Source organism: Mandrillus leucophaeus, unplaced genomic scaffold (genome assembly GCF_000951045.1).
Source record: "Mandrillus leucophaeus isolate KB7577 unplaced genomic scaffold, Mleu.le_1.0 Scaffold156, whole genome shotgun sequence".
NCBI classification, from domain to species: Eukaryota; Metazoa; Chordata; class Mammalia; order Primates; family Cercopithecidae; genus Mandrillus; species Mandrillus leucophaeus.
This window is the reverse complement of record NW_012101543.1, coordinates 4,592,342-4,616,736: the sequence shown is the minus strand read 5'-3', so window position 1 is coordinate 4,616,736 and position 24,395 is coordinate 4,592,342. Positions and strand designations below refer to the sequence as shown.

At 35.6% G+C, this 24,395-nt stretch overlaps 1 protein-coding gene across 4 annotated transcripts in view; it reads right to left on the bottom strand.

The window, feature by feature from the left end:
* Positions 1–21,551, bottom strand: part of SLCO1C1 (solute carrier organic anion transporter family, member 1C1) — a 63,374-nt gene extending 41,823 nt beyond the window's left edge. Inside the window, exons 1-8 of one of the 4 annotated variants that reach the window (XM_011975463.1) lie at positions 21,294–21,551; positions 21,099–21,170; positions 17,185–17,338; positions 15,978–16,119; positions 11,343–11,475; positions 6,050–6,174; positions 2,609–2,755; positions 674–772 (exon numbers count right to left, since the gene is read on the bottom strand). In XM_011975463.1, coding sequence (XP_011830853.1) covers positions 674–772; positions 2,609–2,755; positions 6,050–6,174; positions 11,343–11,475; positions 15,978–16,119; positions 17,185–17,313 — 775 coding nt within the window. In that variant the 5' untranslated portion in view covers positions 17,314–17,338; positions 21,099–21,170; positions 21,294–21,551. Of the gene's footprint in view, positions 1–673; positions 773–2,608; positions 2,756–6,049; positions 6,175–11,342; positions 11,476–15,977; positions 16,120–17,184; positions 17,339–21,098 lie in introns of all 4 variants that reach the window. The other 3 variants (XM_011975465.1, XM_011975464.1, XM_011975466.1) reach the window with 3 other exon arrangements.
* Positions 21,552–24,395: the final 2,844 nt, after the last annotated feature.

Sequence of the window (24,395 nt, the reverse complement as noted above, 5' to 3'; positions counted from 1 at the left end):
ACATTTGTTTTTTAAGTGAAACTTGTTTAGTTTGTAACGGATCTCTTGGCATTCTTTAAAAAAAACTGACAAGTGCCATCTATTTCTAGAGGGTGCATCTCACAGAGATAGAAACAAATTATTAGCTATGAAAAGATCAGTGTCCCCTCTGCCATTTATTTCCTACACAAGCAATATCCCAGAAGAAAAGCCAGTCTTGCTCGATAATATGCTATAATATGTTTCCACCTAAAAATGACTTGTAGAGTAAAAACAAAAAGAAGGGCTGTTTGGTTGCCAGTAGACTTTAAATCCTTGGTCTTTCTGTCAAGTCCCCAAATACATTATTAATTGACGTAACTGTAATAAATGTTGACACACCTGAAGCCAACAAGAAGGAACAAGTAGCTACAGTTTTCAGTCTTAACTATGCTAGAATGCATTTAAACTGACAAATCAGATGTGAAAAAGGATACATCTTAATAACAAATCATTGGTCATCCAGTTCTAATCATCACCTATTTTTCGTATTCCATTTATTAATCTGTGTAACTATATTATTAATAAATTTTTAGTTTATGAAAGATTATGACTGCCATTTTATAAAAAGGCAATTTGATAATTTCCACACCGTTCCCATTAAAAAGTTACAGTAACTAAAATAAATGAATAAATAAAAAATAAACTCCCTTACCTAGGTTTACAAAGCCAATGTCAACATATAGTTTGGCACATAATGAGCCTAGCAGGAAACCAAAAATTGGTCCTATAATTGCAACCGTCTGCACACACCCTGCACCAATAAAAGAAAAGGAAGAAAAAAGCTGTCATTTCTTTACTTTGATAAATTAATACAATTTTAAACAAGAAATGTGAGATCCAGTCAGTAGCTCAAAATGTTTTAGCTCATTTGCATGTGTTTAGTCAACTTTAAAACCACATTGAATCAGAAAATAATCCTTCACTGCTTTGGGAGAAGAATGAACAATTTTAAGGCATTAAGTATGTCTTAGTAAGAAAATAACATTAATACTCTGAGGAAGTTAACTTTCCAAAATGGAACAAACTGTATTTCCTAGGATTAGATTGCCCATTGATAAAAATTGGAATTGTATTAATTTTGATAGTTTGTCAAAAACATTTTACATTCAGTTAAGCATAAGACTTGGCTTGACATTCAAATGGATTTCTTCCACTTCAGTAAAAAATTGCATCCATTCACTCCGAGGTTCTGTGGGATCATTAGTGAGAGCAGGACCTATGCAGATCCCCAGATCCAGCTAACAAAGGTACTAGGATGTGGAGCAGGAAAAGTGCTCTCTGGAACCCTCTTGACCATTCAGGTCAACCTTCATAGATAGGTGGAACAGATGGCCTAAAGGACACCATTTCTAATAACCAGAAAGGTACTTCTTCCCTTCCAAACATCTCCAATCTGTCTTTCATTTCACCACAAGGTTTAAAACACACATATTCATGGGAGATTAAGTTAACTGGAAGAGTAAACAGCAGTTACTAGATACTTTTTACCAGAGGGAAAAGAGAACAAGCCCTGAGTTCCTAGAGAAGAAGGGGACACCTACGCACCTGTATGCTTCTCCTGGCTGTGACCTTTCCTCCAGTCTCCAGAGTAATTGCCTAGTGCAGGTGATGAAGTGTTTGTTGCAGTTCCAGTTCCTGATTTTACTGGAGTTTTCTGTTAGAATAAGAGCTGTGATCTTAACTATAGCCTATCTGGGTGTAACCAGCACCCCTTGGAGTCCTGCAGAGCATAGCCCGGGCAAGATTATACAGTGGACCTAGCTGTAGCATCCCCTCAATGAATTTAAATCTTGCCTTTCTGTCCCTGAACGTGAGACCTTTAAAAGATCAGAATTTCAAGAAATCAAGACTGATGTGTGTCAACACCATAGGAAAGGGTACAGTAAAAATTTAAAAAGGAGAGACTGACGTGTGTTTCTAGCTTAATATTAAGACATCAGAGGAAACCAAAAAATGCTGTGTAGATGCATCTTACCTTAGGAGTTTGCCTCTGCTATATTATTTTGGTTTTTGAGATTTTTAGTTACTGGTCTATTTACTGGAATGTGTTCCAGAGATGAGGTAGCCTCATGCCTTGCTTCTTTTTTTTTTTTTTTTTTTTTTTTTTTTTAATAATTATCTTTATCCATTTCTACCTGCTTTTGAGATCTCAAGATTTCTCGTTGCCTATCCCTCATAGCTTAAAATAATTAGGGCTCATCAAATGGAAAGCAGTTTCTAGGGCTCAAGAAACAAACTTTTAAGTAAACTAAAATACCTAAATGCTTTAGCTGTATAGTTAACCCACTAAAAATCACCTATGAAACCTGAAGCCCACGAAGCTTCACAAGGTCATACATCATTGCAGTTGAGCTCACAGTTATTTTCTTTTAATCTGATGCTCCCTTTCTAATGCAATAGATCCCTCTAACTGTGGCGTCTTCATCATCCAAATCTTAAGTGTGCACTTCAGAAATGTGTGAGCTAAACAAAGGAGTTGGATATGAAGTATACAAAGCTTCCACATTTAATCTAGCATAGAGTGGAATTCAGAAAACTAGACACCCTTCTTCCCAAGAAGCTAAGTGAAGCAATATGTCAGTATTACCAATATAGAAAGCTGCATTGTCTTCACTGGCAAAATCATCCAGGTAGGCAATGCCCAGAGGCTGAATGGGAGTTTCTCCTATTCCGCGAAGAAGATTGCCCAGGAAAACATAAATCCACATGGAAGAGCTAGTGTCCACTTCACATTCTTGAAAGAAAGGCAAACCAGAGGATTGAAAATAGATCACTATAAAAATTAAATATTTATTCTGCATTTCTACATTTCTACAATATATCTTAAACTGAACTAGAACGCAGGAGTTTTTGTGCAATAGTCATAATTTGATGGCAGTTTGGTCAAGTTCTAAAAATGTTTTATATCTTCAACCTTTTAGGCAGAGTAAATCTCCGAGAGACTTCACCGAGGAACTCTATTGCTTCTTGCTCCTCATCCCTTTACTTTTTATTCTCTCCTTTCCATTTCATTCCTGCCCTGAGCTATCTGAGTTCCCACACTACAATGACATTCAATATCTATCTGGCGCAAAACAGAAAATTTGGAACAAAGTCTTTCTCACCTTAATTTTTAGTTCTGTTTTTCAGCAGAAATCACTAGTAATCTTATCGTTCACTCAGTTTTATCTGAAATTCGAATTTTTATATGGTTGATATTCCAACATTTGGGCAGTATTGCCTACATTTATATTTATTTGTTAGTGAATAACCATTTTTAGGACTCTAGAAACAAATTTACATAAAAATGATAAATCCCTATACTTGAGCAGTATAGTTATTCCAACAAAAACGTTTTGACAGCATTTTTAGAGTAAAATTCAATGCTAACCATTTTTAAATGCTTTTGTAAAACTCATGTCTTAATATGATCATGTGCACTAGGATAATTACCCTCATATCATAAATGAAACATAGCTTTGAAGGTTTAGGTGTTTTAATAAAATTGATAATGTTAACAACCTCCAACAATCATCACTGCTGAATGTTCTTTCTCTGCCACGTGCTGAACTAACTGGTTTGCAGGCATTTTTTAATTGAATCTTCCTAACAATCCTATGAAGTAGGAGTTATCTTTACCTGTTAATAACTCTTAAAGTAATTTTTGGCTGTGAAGAATAGATTATGCGAAGATCCAAGGTGAACACGTTTGGGCAAGTGAATCAGACTGCATAATTAACAGCAAAGACTCCTTTGCACTCATGTGGATTCTATCTGACTCTGCTTCTTCTAGAAAAGTTCAAATGACCATGGAATTTTCACTTGTCTGGATTTCTATTCTGCTTCCAAAAATACTATATGAATTCGTTTTCTAAAATTAACTCTAATGTATATTCTAGCCCTAGCAATTGTATAATTCTAAGAAGCTTGTTGGTAGGAGAGTCTTGTAGTAGAGAAGTGTAGACATCTTAGGTGTGTGCTTTTTAATACAGTAACCATAAGCCACACGTGGCTATTAACATTGAAATTAAATAAAATTAAAATTCAGTTTTTCTGTCACACTAGCTATATTTCAAATACCCAACAGTCGCCTGCAGCTAGGGGCTACTGTATTGGACAGCAAAGATATAAGACATTCCCATTATCACAGATAGTTCTGTGGACAGCTCTGCTGTAGAGTGTTGTAGGGGAGATGAGGATTGTATGTGGAGCACTTTTGAGAAGGTCCTTATTATCAGCTTTAGGGTGAGCCTTGTGTCCACTATGCTTAAGGAAACAGACGTTAAGGGAACAGGACCTCACCTGAAGGAAAGAAAATAATTGTCTGTTTTTCTCTGCATCTGTCCGCTAACTTGTCCTTTTATTAAAAACATTTTAATTACTGAGTCTCTGTTTCACCTTTCACCTTTTTACATTACAGGTTTAACTATTTCCTAACTAGTTGTGCTGTCATTATATCATGTCTCTTTCAAAACAAACCACCTTCCCTGACTGTACATTGTATACAGATGAAACTGCAAGCCCTTAAGTCAGCTCCCTGCCTTCTTATTTGAACCTAAGCCATATTTATTATCCGTTACATTTTTACATAAACAAGGATGCTGTTCTTGTCCATTGATTTGAATGCATCCTCCTGAACATATCTATTACCCCCTTTCCTATTCTCCTCTTTGTCTAGAATGCGTTCTTTCTTTTGATACAGCAGGAGAGGGTAAATTTTTTACATTTCTGTGCTCTTCCCTTCCTTCTCCTTCCACATTTCCATATGTTTTTAGTCCTTTGTCCCCTCCCTTCATTCAGACAGACAGGGTTCATTGCCCAGAAAAAAAAGACATCTCAACAGAAAGTACTAATGAGAATATTAGGGGAGTGAAAAGATCTTGTGGAATAGATAAGAGATTTGGATGGATCACAGGTACATATTAATTTTAAAAAGGCTTCCATTCTGCCTGTATACAGTGTGGTTCCTCCGGTTAGGAGTAGTGGGTGAAATCGGGAGGTGGCAGGGAAGGATTGTGGAGCATATTGATGCTGAAGGGAAGCTGAAGGGAGAAGAGGGGATTTGCTCTCCCTGCCTGTACTGAGTCCTAGAGACACAGTAAACACCTGTGGATAAATTCATGGCTACTCTGAGTAAGGAAAACCTGTGTTACCTCGGCCAGGTGAAGCTCAGGCAGGAGGCAAGATTCTATTTCAGTCTAGTTCAGATTCCTGACTTTGACTCGCGGGACTTCCGGTGTCTACAGTGATATAGAAGAGAGTATCCCTATATTCCCAAGGGTGTCTCAGACAAAGCATTGCTGTGCCGTATGCATCAGCCATCTAGAACACTAGACGCTTTGATAAAATTCCTGCATCCTAGCTCAGGTGAAAAATATAACTATTTCCATGTATCTAAGATGGCCACTTCCGTATTAGAGAGAGCTGCTGTGAGAAAAAATAGTATGAACATGGACATAAGATAGCCCATGGTGACAAGTATGACCCAACATTGTGACCACAGGGGTTTTAGATATCTAAGCTGGCAGGGAACTGATAACACCAAGAGCTCCCCCAACAGGTGTCCATTTTACTTTTATGTAAGCTCCCTAGATTGTAAATAACCCCTGGGGACAAAAAGGGAGGTTAGGGACAAATTGAGATTACATTTTTGTCATTCTGACAAAAAGTAGCTGAACACAGAAATTCAATTGACTTATGAGAAAAATTTTATTTCTTTCATAGCTGAGCAATGGATTGAGAGTTGTATGTGCTAAACTAGTTTCACCCTGCTTTCAAGACCCACTTATTCAGAAGCATTGAAAGATTTTCCCAGGCGCTATCAATTAATGCTCCTTTTTTTCCAAAAGATTTGATCATCTGGTATATTTTCTTAGGATCTAATCAAACATTGCTTTATATTCTAGGAATTTTTATGGCATTGTGATATCTCAATTTAAGTAGTAAAGCTTTTGGAAGCAAAAATCATAGATACTTTTGTCCATCCTAAAGCACATATAAAGTCTTTTTTTAAAAAGCTTGCTTAGTCAAGTCAAAAAAATGATCTTACCGTTACTTATTTTGGATTTTGATTTTTCCATCACTGAAACTGGTAATTGACTGCTTGACTCTAGGAGACATGGAGAGATGCTGAGAGTAGAATTGGAGGAAGGAGAATATATTTCATATTTGTACCTGTATAAGAAGAATGTTTTCTTCATGATAGACTCATTAACATCATACTAAGAATATTATACGTATACTCTATGAATCGTTAGGGTGCCAGGTTGAGCTTGCAGCTGTCTCTGAATCTAATTCACCAAACCATGCCAGCATTTAACAGCAGATTTTGCTGAAGAGGTAGCCAGAAGATCTAGCTCATAGACTCGACACCAAGCTTGTCCTACCCGCGGTCTGTGGGCCGCATGTGGCCCAAGATGGCCTTGAATGCAGCCCAACATGAATTCATAAACTTTCTAAAAACATTATGAATTTTTTTTTTGCAATCTTTTTAGCTCATCAACTATTGTTAGTGTATTTTAAGTATGGCCCAAGACAATTCTTCTTCTTCCAATGTGGCCCAGGGAAGCCAAAATTTGGACACCCGTGCTTTGCACCATACCTGGGCCAGTCAATTAATGACACAAAATAAAAGTAAAAAGTACTCACAGAGGCTCATCTTAAAGCAAACTAATGACTATAAATCACCTCCCCCCAGGTGAAAAAGTATTCGACTTGATAAAAGCATGATTTTTTCTGAGTCAGAGAAAGAGCCATAATTAAACAATGTATTGCCATAAGCATACTTTAAAGTTGTAAATGTAGTCGAATTACAAGGCTGATTCTGGAGAATGGAAAATGACACACTTTGTACCCTTTATCCTGATGATATTCTGCTTTTTCTCTGCTGGTTACTTGTATAGCAACAAGTTACTTTATTTATTTATTTATTTATTTTTTTTAAGACATGGAGTCTTGCTCTGTCGCCCAGGCTGGAGTGCAGTGGCAGGATCACTGCTCACTGCAAGCTCCGCCTCCTGGGTTCACGCCATTCTCCTGCCTCAGCCTCCCGAGTATCTGAGACTACAGGCACCCACCACCATGCCCAGCTAACTTTTTGTATTTTTAGTACAGACAGGGTTTCACTGTGTTGGTCAGAATGGTCTTGATCTCCTGACCTCGGTCTCCCAAAGTGCTGGAATTACAGGCGTGAGCCACCGTGCCCGGCCACAAGTTACTTCTAATTCCACCTGTTCCCCTGTTTATGAGGTTATGATAGCAGCTGGGATAAAGGGCCATTGCTTAGTGGGCGGCCCGTGATAATGCTAATCTACAATCCCCCAGTTCTACTCTTGCACTCAAATTACCCTTCATATGCCACATTCTCCACACTCTTTGTACCCCTTGGGGGAGAGGTATCTGGTAAGAAAACATCCCAATATCATCTTGATTCTCATTTTATTCAGGCACTATTTGGCCAAAGGCTAGTATTCATAGGAGTATGCACTGGCATATTAATAGTAAAGAACAGTTTGTTCAGCATAGTAAAGAAAAGATGTATGGCATTATTAAAATACTCAAGTTGATGAACAGGTTACCTTAAATCTGTTTTGTGCAGTCTACACCTCAATGGGTTGATGAACCCCACTGAAAATGTAAGAACATTTTTGTATGTATGTTTTTATGTGAATGCTTAAGAGAAGAGGTTTACAGGTTTTATAATTTTATCAAAGGTTCCCTGACCATAGTAGGTTAAGAATCACTCAATGAGGTTGACTATTTTCGATTCTTAAGTACACATGAAACATTTACCATTGAAGTCATGATAAATATAATTTTATTTTGTTAATAATTACCGAGAAACTATTGACTGTTATGATGCTTCAAGACTATTGAAGTAAGTACGGATGGTGATCATGGAGTATTTTGAAAAATTTTCATTATTTTAACTCAGTTCCTGCTGACAACAGGTTACTGTTGCAAGTATCATAATTATTTTGATTTCAAATAACTGGTACCTTATCTAAGTGCCACTTTTGTTACTAACTGCTATCTGTGATACTCTAAAAAAATTAATGTTTAGGTTTTAATTGACTTAGTTGTAAAATGAGAGTTATGGATATGGTCTGTACCTAAACTCTGTTGAGGAAGAGACAAAGGTGTAATTATGTAAATCTGGGACTAATATTATAAATGCTTTCATATTAGGGGCTTTAGCTTTAGTTCCGACCTGCATTCAACTCCTGACTGATGCACTCTTGACTTTGATGTAGGAAATTTTACAGTAGCCTCCTAAATAGTCTGCCTGCTTCCAAGCTTGCCCACCAGAGTCAATTCTCCAAGCAGCAGTCAGTGTGATCCTTTAAAAATATAAGTAAGATCATGTCACTCTGCTTAAAGCCTTCTCACAACTTCACATCTCATTCCGAGGACAAACTAAATACTTGTGCTTGTCTTAACCTTACGACTCAAAGGATGGTCTGCAGACCAGCAACATCAGCTGAATCTCAGCACCAACCCCAGGGCCACTGAATCACAATCTGCAGTTTACCAAGAGCCTCAGGTGATTCAAATGCCCATCAAAGTGAGAAACAACGTTGACATATTCTCTCACTCCCTTTTACTTCTCAGCATTCATCTTCTGTGCTTTCCCCGTGATCATTGCCTTTTAGCTACACAGGCCTCCTTGCAGGTCATCCATGCGCCACACTTCCTCCTACTAAAGAAACTTTGCCTTCACTGTTCACTCAGGCTAGAAGTCTTCTTCCCCAGATATCCACATGACTGTCCTCTTTACTATTATCAGGTCTTCTTCAAATATCATGAACTCTGTGAGCCATATGTTGATACCCTACTTGATACTGCAACCACCCCCAACCCACCACACATACTCCTTATGTGTCTTTACTGGGTTATTTTTCTCTGTAGTTCTTACCATTCTCTGACATACTGTATTTATCTGTTTATTTTCTGTCTCCTCCTCAGAAGATCTATGAGGGCAGGGATTATTTTGTCACTACTCTTTCTTGACTGCCTAGAAAAATTATATATATATATGTGTGTGTATATATATATATTTGAAATGTATATATATGTGAAATATATATGTGTGTATATATGTGTGAAATATGTGTGTATATATATATTTCACATATATATATATACTTGCTAAATTAATAAGTTAAATGAGCTAACACATAAAACTAAACAGCCTATTAGGAATAGGCCCTCAATAGTTACTATCCATGATTAATAGCTTTTGTTGGACATCAAGGATATTTCTGTAAAGGAGACAGAGCACAGTTATCTCTTAGAGAACAAAAATCACATTTTGGATAAGTACCCAGTTAGTGACTAATGTTGTGTAAAGATGGAAAGAAATTAGAGTGATAGTCCTCAGTAGAGAGCAAGCCTCATGAAGGAAGAATTGTGTGTGTGTTTGTTCTATTTTGTTTTCTCACAGAAATAGCTCCATTATCTGCCATTGTACCTGGCAAGTATATTAAATAATAAATAAACAAATATATCCTCTAGCATATCAAAAATGTTGGATAAGAATCTGTCTCTGTCCCTTCGATATCCTTTGTCAACACTAGCCTGTCTGGTTGTCCGACCTTCTTTTTAATACATTTTTTCCTCTGATTTTCTTATATGGGTATTCGATATTTGTCACTAACTTAAAGTAATAAAATCATCTGTATACAGCAGCTTTAAGACAAAACCATTGCTGGTTAAAACCAGGTGGCTTAATTAGCTAAAAGGATTGATAACAGACAACAATGATGACACAGCTACTAGTTAGGCTGGTAACCTTTATAAGCATTTTACCTGTGTCATCTCACTTAATATTTGCAATGGCATTATGAGCTAGGAATTATTTTTAATACCTGTTTTAAGATGCAGAAAGTGAGACCTAGAAAAATTAAGTAATGTAGCCATTGTCACATGGAAGAGCTACTGATCCACTGTAGAGTGATTTAAGTCTAGAGTAATGGATTTATGTATCCTATGTGACTACTTTCACGTTTTTAATTGTTTCAGTAGTGGAACTGCTTTTCCCCCTGAGTAAACTGTCACATGGAGGCTCAATGAATCGGCAGATAACAGCAACTAAGATCAAGCAGGAATTAGGCAGGTTGGAGACCCATTTTCTCATTCTTCTTTTCCATTCTTTCTACAGGCTGAACACATATAACATTTCTGTGGAATCTCAATGATCAAGGAAACTTCTGACCTAGGGAAGGAGGTTGTCCAAAGAGCAGGCAGAAGCCCCAAACCACAGAACCCCCCCAACTGAAAATTTAGGGTCCCAGGAATTCACCCCAATGGGTAGAAAATTCTCAAAGAATTCTGGGCCCTACCTTGATAGATTGGCTAGGGAGGTCCAAATCTGACTGTACTTATATAAGTGGTCTAGAAATTCAAGAAAAAGTTCAGACGAGATCATTTCTAAGTCTCTCCAGCTTTAAACTGTCCTGATACAATGATCTAGAGTGGACAATAAAGTATCACTTGAAATATAATTTTCTAAAATATTCTCTTACTTTGAAACCTTTTGGTAGTCATTTCCTTTATCAGCAATAGACAAACACAGAGAAAGGCAGTGACATGGGTATATATGCAGACTGCTGCTTGATAAGTCAACTGACCTGTTTTAGGGTTCTGGTTCCATAATTACAAGACACCTAAATTTACAAAAGTCATAAAACTCTTCAAGTCATGGTGTCTGGTCCTTAGCTCTAAAGTAAAAAAGATAAACTATGTTCTCTTACCCCACAGGTTACTATAAGGGTAAAAATGATATAGGTAAAAATCTTCGGAACTACTAAAGTCATGTGCATGTATTAACAAAAGTACCAAAAGTAGGCTTTAGGGTTAGAGGATACAGACACCTCGCTTCCATTGATAAAGGTCTAAGAGATACTGTTGAGACACTGAATAGTTGTTTGAGTTGATAATATATCCCTGAGTTAATTATCTACCAGCCAGTGTTCCCTAATCCAGAATTCATTATCTGTAGTGTTCATTAATTACCTATTTGACATTTACCACATGTTAATTTATTTTCAGTTACATATTTTGCCTCCACAGCTAAATTAAAGCATTTGACTCAAAGCATAGTTGGTAAAATCTTTCTTTAATCTTGTTGATATCAATATACAGTAATCTATCAGTTTTTTTACAGTTTATTGTCAGAAGAAAAATTATAAAATTGTTCTGAAATTTTATCCAAAGAGAATGCAATAAAAGTAAGACAAAGTTATCATGCATTAAGCTTAAATTTACATAATTAATTGTCATCATAAAAGGGAGAAATGCAGTTGTTTGGAAAGGCAAGGAAAAGATGATTGCTTTAGACTTACTGCTCCATGAAGAACTGAGGCATTGCAATGAGCAATGTTCCAACTCCCATTATTAGACACCCTGCTCCAATTATTTTTGGCCTGTGAAGTTTGGCTCCAAAGTAGCTAACAAATGTTATAACTAAGAGATTCCCTTTGAGGAAAAGAATAAAACATCATAAATTAGAGAACTTAGAAAGAAGTCAACAGCATAACCGAATGAATGTATATAGCAGACCAAGCAATGTTTTCTTTTGACTAAGCCATCTCTGCATCATTTAATTTTTTTCCTTTAATCCGATATGACTCTTGAAATTCTCATGTTCATTACTTCAATCACCTCATCCCTTTATCGAAATATTTTAATTCAATCCTTCTACCTCACTTCACCCAACCTAATTATTCTAATTATTTGTCCTTGTAAAATATTTGATCAGTAAGTCAAATTCTAGAAGGCTTCCTTTAGTTTCTCTCTTAAATATTTTTTAGTAATTTTGAAGTAAACTTCATATTTTTTCTTTATTCATTAAAATTTCTGTGAAAACTTCTATTAGTGTTCTAACTGCTCGTGAACTACATTACAAATTATTTAGCTGATATCCTTTATAGAAAAATTAAACACGACTGTACTTCACTTTAAATGAAATAAAATGATGAAACACATTTACACAAATGATATTTTATGATTTGTTAATAAACTTTGTACAAAAAGATTAAGACTCAAAATAGAAATCAAAATTATTCCACATAGGCAACTTCAGGTATACATCAATTATATAACTACAACATATGTCTATAACACAAATTTTATGAAATACAAAATCTCCATAAAATATGCCCATCTATCTCTTTTGTGAAAAATGGTTTAAAACTCTTGGGGTTTTTTTGAAAATAGAAATTATGGTTTCCCAAAATGTCTCTACTGAAGCATGTGATACATTACTTTTAGTTGATGATGGTGATAAGTGATTAAACACGCTTCAAGTAATATCTCTCAGGCTTTGCTATGCGTAAAAATACTGAAAGGAAATGGTTAAGCAAATGGAAACTTGTTAAAAATGCAGATTCTTGGCAAATACCAAATGTTTCTGAGTCCATGGCTCTGGGGTCAGGCCAAGAAATCTGCATTTCTAATACTAACTCCAGTGTGTTGATGGAGATGATTCCTAGAACATGCTTTGATAAACATTGTTAAGGTTTTAGACTTCAAGGGACTTTAAAGCTTTAGCTGTATTTATTTGAGATATTTAGTTTTTAAGATGTACAGTGCTAGATAGAGTAAGATCTTAACAATTTCCCAGCAATTGATTGTGATGGCTAATGCGTGGCCTTGCTTTGAAGTCCTCCTCATTTCCAATTTTGGGGCAAAAGCATGTTTCCCTATATCTGTAAGCAATCATCTAATTTACTACTGTTCACTCACATTGCCAGCTTTAGTAAATTGGAAATAAAGCAGTAATTTTTGTGGGCTTGAGGATAATAAGAGTGATAGTGAGAAACATGACTTGAACAGTGGTCCTAGTCTTTATGGCTTCAAGAAGAATTAAGCTCTTCTTAATGTTCATATTAAAAAACTAATAACTGAGCACAAGATTTCTCATTTGAAATTTAAGAATTTAGTAGAAGACATTGTACATCATATTATTTTGATAATCTATCTATATGTTTGTTAATTTACCACAATAAACAAACCAACAGAAAATGAAAGTTGACTGTGACTTTATAGGCAATTCTCTCCTATTCTCGCCTACACTTCACCAACACCACACAATAAAGGACTCCTGTTTACAGGCTATTTCTGTGTTATGTTAATGGGCATATCATATACAAGACAATATGAGTTCAGTATCTGTAATATATACATATACACACACATATATATATATATACACACATACACACTGTATCTATCAAAGTTTTTGCTTCCTTAATATCTTTTCTGAGATCTCAGGAGATACACTTGGAATGTAAATGATGATACAAAATCTTTAAAAAATGAAATTGGATATACAAATTTTTCCGTATCTACCATCATTAGCCTCTCACAAAAAAACAGGTACAGAAAGTTTTAGAAATATGTCTTACCAAACTTTAAAGTAACATATTCTTGCTCTCTTCTCTCTTTTTCTCTCTATGCACACACATGCACACGTGCACACACACACACACACTTCAGATAACAGAAAAGAAAGAAAGCTATTCAATTCATCTTGTAAGGCTACTATTTTCTTAAAACCAAAACTGGTCAAGGATAGTATAAGAAAAGACAATTAGAGCCTAAACTTGGTTATGAAGATAGATGTAAAAATCCTAAACAAAATATTAGCAAACTGAATAGTATATAAAAATAAAAATATCCTAACCAAGTGCAATTTATTATACTAGTACAAGAGTAACACCAAGTAAAAATAAATTATTAATTAAATCCCTATATAACAAATGGAAGGGGAATAATTCCATAGTTAACTTAATAGACATCGTAAAAGTACTAAATAAAATTAACCATTCATTTATGGTAGGAAAAACAAATCTGAGCACACCAGCTTTTAAAGTGTATCTATCAAAACCACAAAGCAAGCATATTGCTTAATGCTAAAATTTTAAAAGTATTTGCATCAAGGTCAAACAGAAGAGAAAGATGTCCATTGTAAATGCTTCTCTTCAACACAGTACTGAGGCTAATGTAATAAGGTAATAACAACAACAACAACAACAACAAAAAACAGATCTAAGAGTTGCAAAGAAAGATACGAAATTATATTTTGTTTCAGACAATTTGTCCAGAAAACTCTACAGTTTCCATGGAAAATCAATTAAAACTAACAGAATTTCAACAAAGTTGCCACATACAAATAACATAAAGATGGAGGATGATGTTGGTTCCAGAACCTTGGAAGGAAGGAATGCAAAAAGAGGCAAAAGAAATAAATTAAGATTATGTTCAGGAAAGTCATTTGTCTGGAAATTTATGTAATTCAAATAATTAGGGCAAACCTGTGATGTTTGGGATGAAGGTTTTCAATGGAAGTAAGAGAACTTTTAAGCCATTTTAAGGCAACTGATCCAATAAAGAATTTATATACGTAGAATAGTCTAGAAGAATTAATGTGAATTTGGAGTCATGGGTTTCTGCTACTTTCGGTGAAAACTTAGTACTGTCTATCGACTTTTCTCTCAAGTTGCATCAGGACCTGGGACCCCAAACAAAGCTTTGGACTAAATCATTTATATGCCTCTTCAGCTCTGAAATATTTTTATATAATAATCTAGAGTGAGAAAAACATCAAAACATCATGATATGTAATGTTTTGCCTGCTCATATCTGCTCTATTCTTTTATCTGCACCAGTTACCTCTTTCTCCTTGTTTCCTCTCATGATATAATGTGTCAGCCTTTACCTTGATTCTCTTTGGCCCTTCATTCAGCGCAGGGCCATCAGTAGAACAGGGCTCAAGGAATAAATCAACCATCTGGGCCAATCTAAGCAAATTACATAAAAGATTGATGTGATCAGATGTTTCGGAAGCCTGCTACACAAAGTGTGATCAACTGACTAGAAGCATCAGCATCATTTAGGAGTTTATTAGAAATTCAGAATTTTTTTCTGTTCCTACCGAATCAGGTTTTAAAAAAGATTTTTAAAAGATTGCCCAGTAATTTGTGTGGACATTAAAATTTGATTGGCACTAAGAAATGTCATTCTGGAAGGATGACAAAAGATGAATTTGGGAAGCAAATGCCTGAAGGCAAAAGGTTACTTACTCATTTTATTTTTTTCTGTGATATTCAGAGTGAGAACCAAAACACATAGTATGTACAAAAAGAAATAAATTGTTAAGGGGTTGAAAAATATGTATTCACTGTTCTGAAAGTTCACCAGGTAAAGTTAAAATTGGAGCAGTTAGAGGTTTTACTATAGCATATATCTGAATCTAAACAAGCCTTAAGGACCAGAGAGGGTACTGTTTTGTTTACTTCAACAAAAAATTAAAGCCTTTTAGTTTATCAATTCAGGAAGCAGACTAACTAGGATTATCCTCTTTAAATTACTTCTAAAACAGTGACTCAAATTACTCGGTCTTTTTAATTTCTAAGGAGTCTATAGTCAATTGCTAACCAAAGACACCTGAGATTTGAATTTTTATTGCCTGCTCGAATCTTGTGCTCTGGGTAATAGAATTCCTTTATTCTTCTTTCTTGGCCACTGGGTGGAAAAATCCCTTTTATGATGTAACTTCTTTCATCATTGCAGTAAATTCTTGTCGAGCGCATTTGGATTATTCCACATCTCTAAAATTGAATCATAGGGCTCCCAGGGTGTATTGCTCTTCTGTAAAGACACTTCTACATATTTATAACTCAAAATACCAATTAGCATCTCACCCTCTTCGCCAAGAAAGTCACTTACTCTGATGTGGAACTCTGAATTGTGTGAACCATACGATACCGAACACCTTGGGAGAAAAATTTACTGTTGATTTCTCTGAGAAAATTGCCTCTCCTGTAGAATAAGATCATGGCAAATTCTGTCCCCCCCAAAAAAGATTTTATGAATAGAATCAGATCCCAGCAGACAACAGAATGCAGAAGATGTCCTGTAGCGACGCCTATAAGATCTTGGGCTTAAAATTAAAGTCAGGCATCTGTAATACCTACCGATTTCAAAACTACCATCAATAACTCCCACCAGTGAAGAAGGGATATCAAACCTTCTCTCTATCTGAGTGATGGTGCTCTTCAGATAGCCTTCTGCCAATGCTTTGGCAAAGTAAACAAAAGACAAGGCACCCAAGAACACCTGGAAAATATGACAGGTCACACTTAGTCTGACTCCAGCTTGACACACAGTTGGAAACTAAGTAAACAGACAAACAAATACAAAACAAACAACAAAGAACAATGTATGATATCAACTTTATTCTCGCTGAAATTCAAACACTGATCAAGGTTTCCACCAGCCTTAAGCACATGTACATTTTCAAAAGTTCAAATTCTCTTGGAATTTAAAATATATATTTGATTTTTATGCGAAATGTGTATTGAATTCCCTTTGTCTTCTTCCACTCTGGTCCAGAGGGGCACTCAAAGGAGTCTTACATCAAAGAGTCAGTGTATGGTGAGATATTCATTGGTAAGAAAGTAAATGAAACCATAAGCCACACAACTGACATCCTATAACACATCCAGCATTTGAGAGTATGTATTTCACAGGGTGGTGCGTGCACCAGCAGGGAACATAATGTACAGACTGAAAAAGTGCAACTATTATTCCTTGTGTTTATGTTTATGCTTATTAAATTCATAGTCCAATATTTTTCTCAATGGAAAACATGTCTTTGATATCCAGCTTATATATTTTGCTAGACATAGAACTGTGACAGAACATTCATAGGGAAGGTTAGCATTTATATGAAAAAAACAGAGATTTGTTGAGTGAATATTTGTATAAAGAAAGAATAGGAGCACACAAAGCTGCATTAAAAAGCAGCTCTTCTCCTTACTCTGTAACATTATTCCCATTTTTATTTGCAAAATGGGAGTAATGTGATGTTTCACAGATTAAATGTTATATCTGTGCTTGCCGTAATATCTGGCACATGGCAGAAGTTCAATAAATAGTAGTTTCTACTATTTCTGTCTTTTCTGTTTAGGAGGGGCATTTAAATGAGCCCTGGAAAGTAATTTAACCCACATGGTCAGGTCCAGAGATTGCTTGCACCACCTGGCAAGGTGTGGTTTTAGTAAATTGCATCTAAGATCGTTTTTTAAAAAGGAGAAAACAATGCTCATTCTAACTTCATATAGAAGATATCTGGACAGAAAACTAAGAGCATCAACACTATTTACTTCTTGGTTGCTCTACCTTTAGTTCACCACAGCATGGTTGCTTTTCCTCTGAGGAGGGATATTCTGTTTTAAAAGAAGGCCTTCCAACAGGTTGCACTGAAGTTTTGCAGAATAACTGGATATTTTCTTTGGATGAAGTGTCCATTATAAACACATTCCTTGACTCTGATCTGTCAAAGTTAGTTTTTAAAGTAAAGTAAAAATAAATAAATAAATAAATACTACACAATTTATTAAAGTTTTTCATTCAACAGTATACCACAATTCTATGGACCCAATTTAAAGTGAATCTACCTTTTGTTGTCACAGTAAGTTGGCAAATGTTTTCAATTAAAATCAACCAGGATATCTGATTAACTAATCCTGCTATTGGAACTCTGTAGCCAGCATTCTTTCTCAATCCCTCCAGTTTAAGCCTCATTATGGCAAAGAATAAATTTAAGTGTTGCCTTTGGAATAAATAATGAGGCAGAATTTTGCTAACTTTGTGGTCTTGCCAGTTTAAACTAGGAGCAAGCAGGAAAGGAAGAAGAGGAATTCAACTATTTGAATATTGATTCATTAGAATAAAGTCTTTAAAGCCTTTAAATCTGTCTTCATAGCAAAACAAATAGAAAAGTTTTACATTCATTATAGATCCTTATACCACCTTATGATTCCTGTAGCACCCAAAGTGAGCCTTAAAATGGGACAAAAGAGAAGAGGTCCAATTTGTGTATTGTTTTTGTTTGACAAATAAGGGAGCAACATGATTTGTGCCTCAGGCTTAGATTGAATTCAGGTGAAAGAACAGTCTTTGATCAGTCTTAAAAAAGACAGCCTTGCTTCCCATGCTCAATTTCCCACCGCCCCTCACAGGACGGGATCACACATTGAACCTATTTTCTCCCTGTTCACATCAATATTTACATATCCTGTGCCCCTACTTCTTTAGGATTCCACATGGCTCAGTGCCTGCCTGCTAATCTAACCTAAATCAAGGAATTCAACAAAGTAATTTCTCAGTCTCCCTAATATTGTCAGATGACACAATTGTACATTAATAGAGAACTTCTATATCCACATCATAGAAGTGGAATAATATTATTCCTAAAGGAATAATGTTATGAGTCAAATTTCGTGTATTGTGGCAGAAATTTATTCTGACTATGTGTATATCACCTTGACTTTATGCAATGCTTGTTTTGTGTTTACTAAACCTCATCCAACATCATTTCAATTCATACTTTCTCAAACTGAAAAATCAAGTAATAGTAGTATAAATGGTTTGCTTTGTGTTAATAATAAGAAGGTAAAACATCAGAGGACTTCAACAATTTAAAAGTTAAGTAGATTCCTCCAGGGAGTGGGAAATGAGTAAAGAAAGGATGAGGCAAGGGTCTGGTTTCAAAAAAATTATTATTAGGCTTTTAGATTCATTTTATAAGCATGCGTAACTTTAATTTTTTAATTGAAAAAGAAGAGTGAAACAGAAAAATTTAAAAACAAAAAATAAGCAAAACAAAGAGCTAATAACGCTAATCAAGACAAAAAACAAAGATACAAATACATATTAATGAGATAAAACACAGATATTTAGGAGTATAAAACATAAGAAGATGCATCAAATGTAGAAGTAAGTTTAATATCTTGACTTAATGGTTAAGTTTCTAGCAAATATTCATTACCTTTATTGATAAAAACCAGAAGAGAAAATAGTCAGGAAAGACATTATCAAAAATACTCTGAAACTATTCCCTAAACAAAGATACTAAGGATAGATGATGTACCAGAAGTGCTTTATCAAGGGATATTCTTTGAGGAAAGATAGCAGATAATGGAAACAGATAATCTTTGTCTCCATTAGTTTGACAAAACTAAAATTATCTTGGTAACAAAACAGCACAAAGATAGCACAGTAAGGAAAACTTCAGATCAAGCCCACAGATTACAAAAATTCTAAGTAAAATGCTAGCAAATCCAAATTAACTCTTGTTCTATGGTTAGAATTATTTTAAAAGATGAAACAATTGGTTAATTACAGGAAATTTATTCACCTAAATTACCACATGAATAATTCAAAATAAAAAATAGAATTTCAGTACATGAAAAACATGTTGATAAAATTCAGCATCTATTACTGATTTAAAAAACAAAGTTTAAGAAATGAAGAATATAGAGATTCTTCCTTACCAGTATCTGATACCAAAAGCCAACTTCCTATATCTACTGAGTCACTAGGACTACTTTTCTAGAACAATATTTTGCCAGGACAAGGAAAACAGGGTTTGGGAAACACAGAGTTATACAATGACAATGTTAAATAGATATCTTTACTACAAAACTATGAGTAAAAACATTGCCAAGCAAGAGATATACAAACCAGAAAGGTTTTAAAATAAGAAATGGATAATTATTAAATTTATGGCTTAAATTGCAATCTTCTTCAAACAATTAAATTATATAATTCAAATTGGCCTTCTGTTTTGGGGATTCAGATATCATATTATTTCTCATCAGTCATAATATTAAAGCCAGTGGCCAGAAAATACAAATAAATTGTTTAATAATAAAATATGCTATCACTTATCCTAAATTTATCTTTAAAAGATCCAAAGTGTTACATCTAGAATGCTAATGCCAAAGAGAAAAAATAATTATGTTAAAAACACTACTGAAAAACTTGAGACACTATAGGACATTTTAAGTTATCTAATATATGGAGGTATTGACAGAAAAATCACTGTAACTGAAATTCAAAAGTGATAATGAAAGATAAATATAGTCATCTCAGTTCACTTTGTGTTAGGGCAAAATAGTATCCAGCTTAAACTATTGGCACTACATAGCTTTACTGAAGTGTCTTGATGGCTAATGCGCAAATTATTGCAAGTGTAGTATGTTCCAAGGAGGCTACAGTTCATCTCCTGTAAAAAGAGAGGGAAGGAAGCTCAATGACATGAATGGAAAGATCCTTGGGGCCTGAAGGCTCTCTCTCTTCATTTGCAACTGCAGAAGTAGAGCAAGAGTACACAGTTATTCAGAATGATTTGCATTTGGCAAATCCTTAATTGATCTCTGGCCACTTGAATAGATTCTTCCAGGAAAAGACATATGACAGTTTTCATCCAATACCCTGGGTTTGGAGCATAACTTATTCTGGGGGCCAAAGAAAAACAAGCCAAGCAGTTTCTCTTCCTTTAGTTCAAAAACATTGAATAATCTATCCTCATGAGTTTCAAAATCAACCCTTCGAATTTTAAATATAGAGAGCAAGTGGCTTATGAAGGTTGTGGTTGGATCCCACAGATGTACTCAACCCCTCCGCTCTGCAACTGATTCGGACTCTGTCCAGCAATCAGTCCCCAAGGACTGCCACAGAGAAAGTCCTAAAGGCAACCACGCTCCTCCCTGTCTTCTCTTGGCCATCTCCCATGAGGAAAACCTCTGTCCGGGCTTGACTTCTGGGCACCAGGTTGCCTCCCTTCAGACGAGCTAAAAAACAGCCTCAAGGCAGTTGCTGGAGAGGAGTGTGTGTTGTTTAAAAACTAATTTCCCAAACAATGCAAATTATTTGTGTCAGATTCAGATTTAATAAGTACTATTTTTGTGTTGGGTGATGTATGTACTTTTTGTAATCCTTAAAACAACCCAACAAGCATAGTATTAGAATTCCATTGTTTAAATTAGATGGCCCAAAGCAATTAAGTGACTTGTCAAAAGCTAAACGACTTACAAGCATGAGATTCAAAATTTGAACTCAAATTTGAGTTTATCTGATTTCCTTAACCAATCTTCTGTCTTATTTCCATCAAACTAACAAGGGGATCATCATCTTTCACTGATAATTTTTATGGATAAAACATAAATAGCACATAAATTAAGGGTTAATCTCCCATAAGAATCTGATGTATTAGTCACAAAATATAAAATGAGAGAACCAAGTCTTACCTGGAGGTAGAGATCAAAGATAGCCAGTTCCTTTCAATGTGCTCAGCAAGAAGATGGACCACACAACACAGGCTGAAAGAGGAAACTGAGGTAAACTCCACAGCAATTTTGAACAATTTTGCCAGGTGGGGAGAGCGTGGGTGAACACAGGCAGAGCAGATTAGGGGAAAGAAAAGATGAAGGGCATGGTCTCACCCCTGAGCAATCTCTTCTCTTTCCTCTTTCCTCCTGGCCTCTTTTTTCTGGCAGTCAGCAGAGAATTGGCCACGCTGGCAAGGCCACTGACGTGCATCTCAGCTCCCAGGGCACAGAAAGAGCTGAAGCCTTTGAGCCATTTCTTTGCAATTTGCTGCAAGTTTAAGGCCACACGTGATAAAGCTTTCTTTATGGGAGAGAGTGAATAAAAGAAAAGACCACTTGTGATCTTACTTGCTGATTCCCAGAAAACACAACTCCGCAGGGGGCAGAGGGTAAGGGAACAGAAGCCAGAGGAGGGCGGAAGTTTATACCAGAGACCTCTCCTCCTTCCAAAAAGTTTTTAAGCCAACTATTCCTTAGGGACATCACTGGGATCCTTGTGTTTTCTTTGTTTGTTTGTTTTTGTTTTGTTTTGTCTTTAATGGTTCTTGGGCTAATTTGCTACATGGTTTTCTTTTCCATTGGTATTCTAGACTCTTTAGGGACGAAGTATCAGGTCACATCAAAGCTCTGCAGTGCTCTGTACAGAAAGAGTTAATTCTCAGAGACATGATCAATTGCTCATATTTACAATTTCTATGAGTTTTGAAAACAGAAAAAAAAACACACATTGAATTTTTGGCATTGTTTATTCTGCCTAATTTCAAGGATAAAGAAATCCTTGCACTGAGCAAGTCTACAATTCTAATAAATTCTTTTTCCAAGAGAAAAACTTTAGAGGATCTTAAGCAGTATTAGTTTGCATTTGTTTTCTACCAACAAATAAATTTGCTACAAGAATTATCCAAGATTCACCCTACTCTTAAGTGGCTGAGACTCTGGGATGGTCACTTAATTTTACTGAGTCTCAACTTCTTCCTTTGTAAAGCAGAATTTTTTTGTTTAAAAAAAACAGTTTTATAGGGTTGTTTTAAGGATTAAATTATATAATGTATTCAAAAGCACGTTGCAAGAAAATGACTGCAAGGTATCATCATTTTATATATATATAGAGAGATATATATTTGGTTCACATAATGGTCAGGATAGTTAATCAATATTATTCAAGCACATTTTACTACAAAAGAAAGAAAAGAAAAATGGGTTTATCTTAAACCTTGCAATGAAGCAATGGTGTTTTCAGACTCTGAAAGGCCAAATATTTCACTTTAACAATCAAACCAGACTTTTCCATTGGAAATAGTGAGCAAACATCCGACTACATTGAGTGTTAGTCTAGACTTCTCAGTGTCTAACAGGTGGCCAGGCCACTGTTTTATTAAAGAGGAGATAATATTTACCAACCCAAAGGGCATAATTTTCCTCACCAAGAAATGAAATTCTCCCCTGAGAATGTAATTTGGTCTATTCTCAACTGGCTCAATTTCACTCTCCAACATGATTCCTTTTCTTATTTCCAGAGTCCACAGTTAATGTTACTGTTTTGAATGCACATAATTTTTACACTTATTCAGACCTTCTTACATGCACCTTTGCATTCGATTGTGGCCTACTTTAGCCTTTCATTCCCATTTCCAAACTCTAGACCAGGGGGTTAACAAACATCTATAAAGGGACAAATAATAAACATTTTAGGCTTTGTAGGACCATGCGATCTCTATCACAACCACCCACCTCTGCCATTGTGGTGTTAAATTAACCACAGACAACATAAAAATGAAAGCATTTCCTAAGACTGCAGTAACAAAGTACCACAAGCTGTGTGACCTTAAATGGAACTTTATTGTCTCACACTTTTGAAGGCCAGAAATCAAAAATCCAGGTGTCAGCAGAGCCATGCTCCCTCTGAGACCTGTAGGGAAGAATCCTCCTTACCTCTTCCACCTCCTGGGGTTTGCTGACAGCCTGAATTCCTTGTTTTATAGGTGTATCACTCCAACAGCTGCTTCTGTTACCACACGGCCATCTTCTCCCTTTATGTCTCTTTCTTCTGTTCTTAAAAAGACACTAGTCATCTTTGACTAAGGCCCACCCTAATGACCTCATCTTAACTTGATAAGGTCTGCAAAGACTCTCTTTTCAGAAAAGGTCACATTCACAGGTACAGGGGGTCAGGACTTGCTCATATCTTTTTGGGAGACACAATTCAAGCCAGGACACTCATATTCTCATTTTCCTCCTTACTTGAATTTTTTCCTGCAATTATTTTACTCACTTCCTTCTGTATAACCTCAATTCTTCTGTTTCTCTTTCAATTTATTGATCTTCCCAGGCAAACCTCACCTCAGTTGAATCCACTTTCTTTCTCCTTAGTATTTCCATCCGCACTGTTTTAAATGAATGATTGAAGAACAACTGAGTAACATGACCTTAGGGCTTATTTTATATTTATAACCACTAAACTCACTGAGTCATAGAGGCATTGCTAGACATAATACCTTTTAATGACCCAATCACTTTACCTCTCTCAAATCTTCATTTCTGTTTGCACCCTGATTATTAGCTGATGATCTTGTCTAGGAAATTCAATTAAAAAACCCCAGAAATATTGGGAGAAATATTACACTCTGTCCTCATGACATCTACTCTCTACCCAAATGTACATTGCTATTAGCTGTCTTCCTTCCTGCTCCTACAGTCCATGTTTCTAAGCCCACATTTTAGTCATATTCCTTGTATATATTTCCTCTCCTCCAGTTCATTTTTCACCAACTCTAATCAGTTTTTTCCTTTACCACTCCAATGCAAATATTTTCATCAATAACATTAAAGGCATTCACAGTAATAAATCCAGTGATCAATATCCAGACCTCCTTTTAATTGATGTATTAGCAGAATTATATGTCATTAATGTGCCCTTCTCTTGGATACATTTTATTCACTTGGTTTCACCACACTCCCCTGGTTTTCCTCCTACTTCAGTGGTCATGTGCTCTTAGTCTTCATTGCTGGAGTGTTCCAAAATTCAATCTGTGGAATATCTTCTTTTGCTGTCTATATTTACTTCCTTAATGACCTTATCTGGTGTCATGGCTTTAAATGTAATCTATAATATAAGATCCAATGAGGTTAGGCAATATGTTGTATACCCAAATTTGAGTTAAGAGTTTTTCACTCTGGAAACATGTATACATATATACAGTAGATATATATATATCT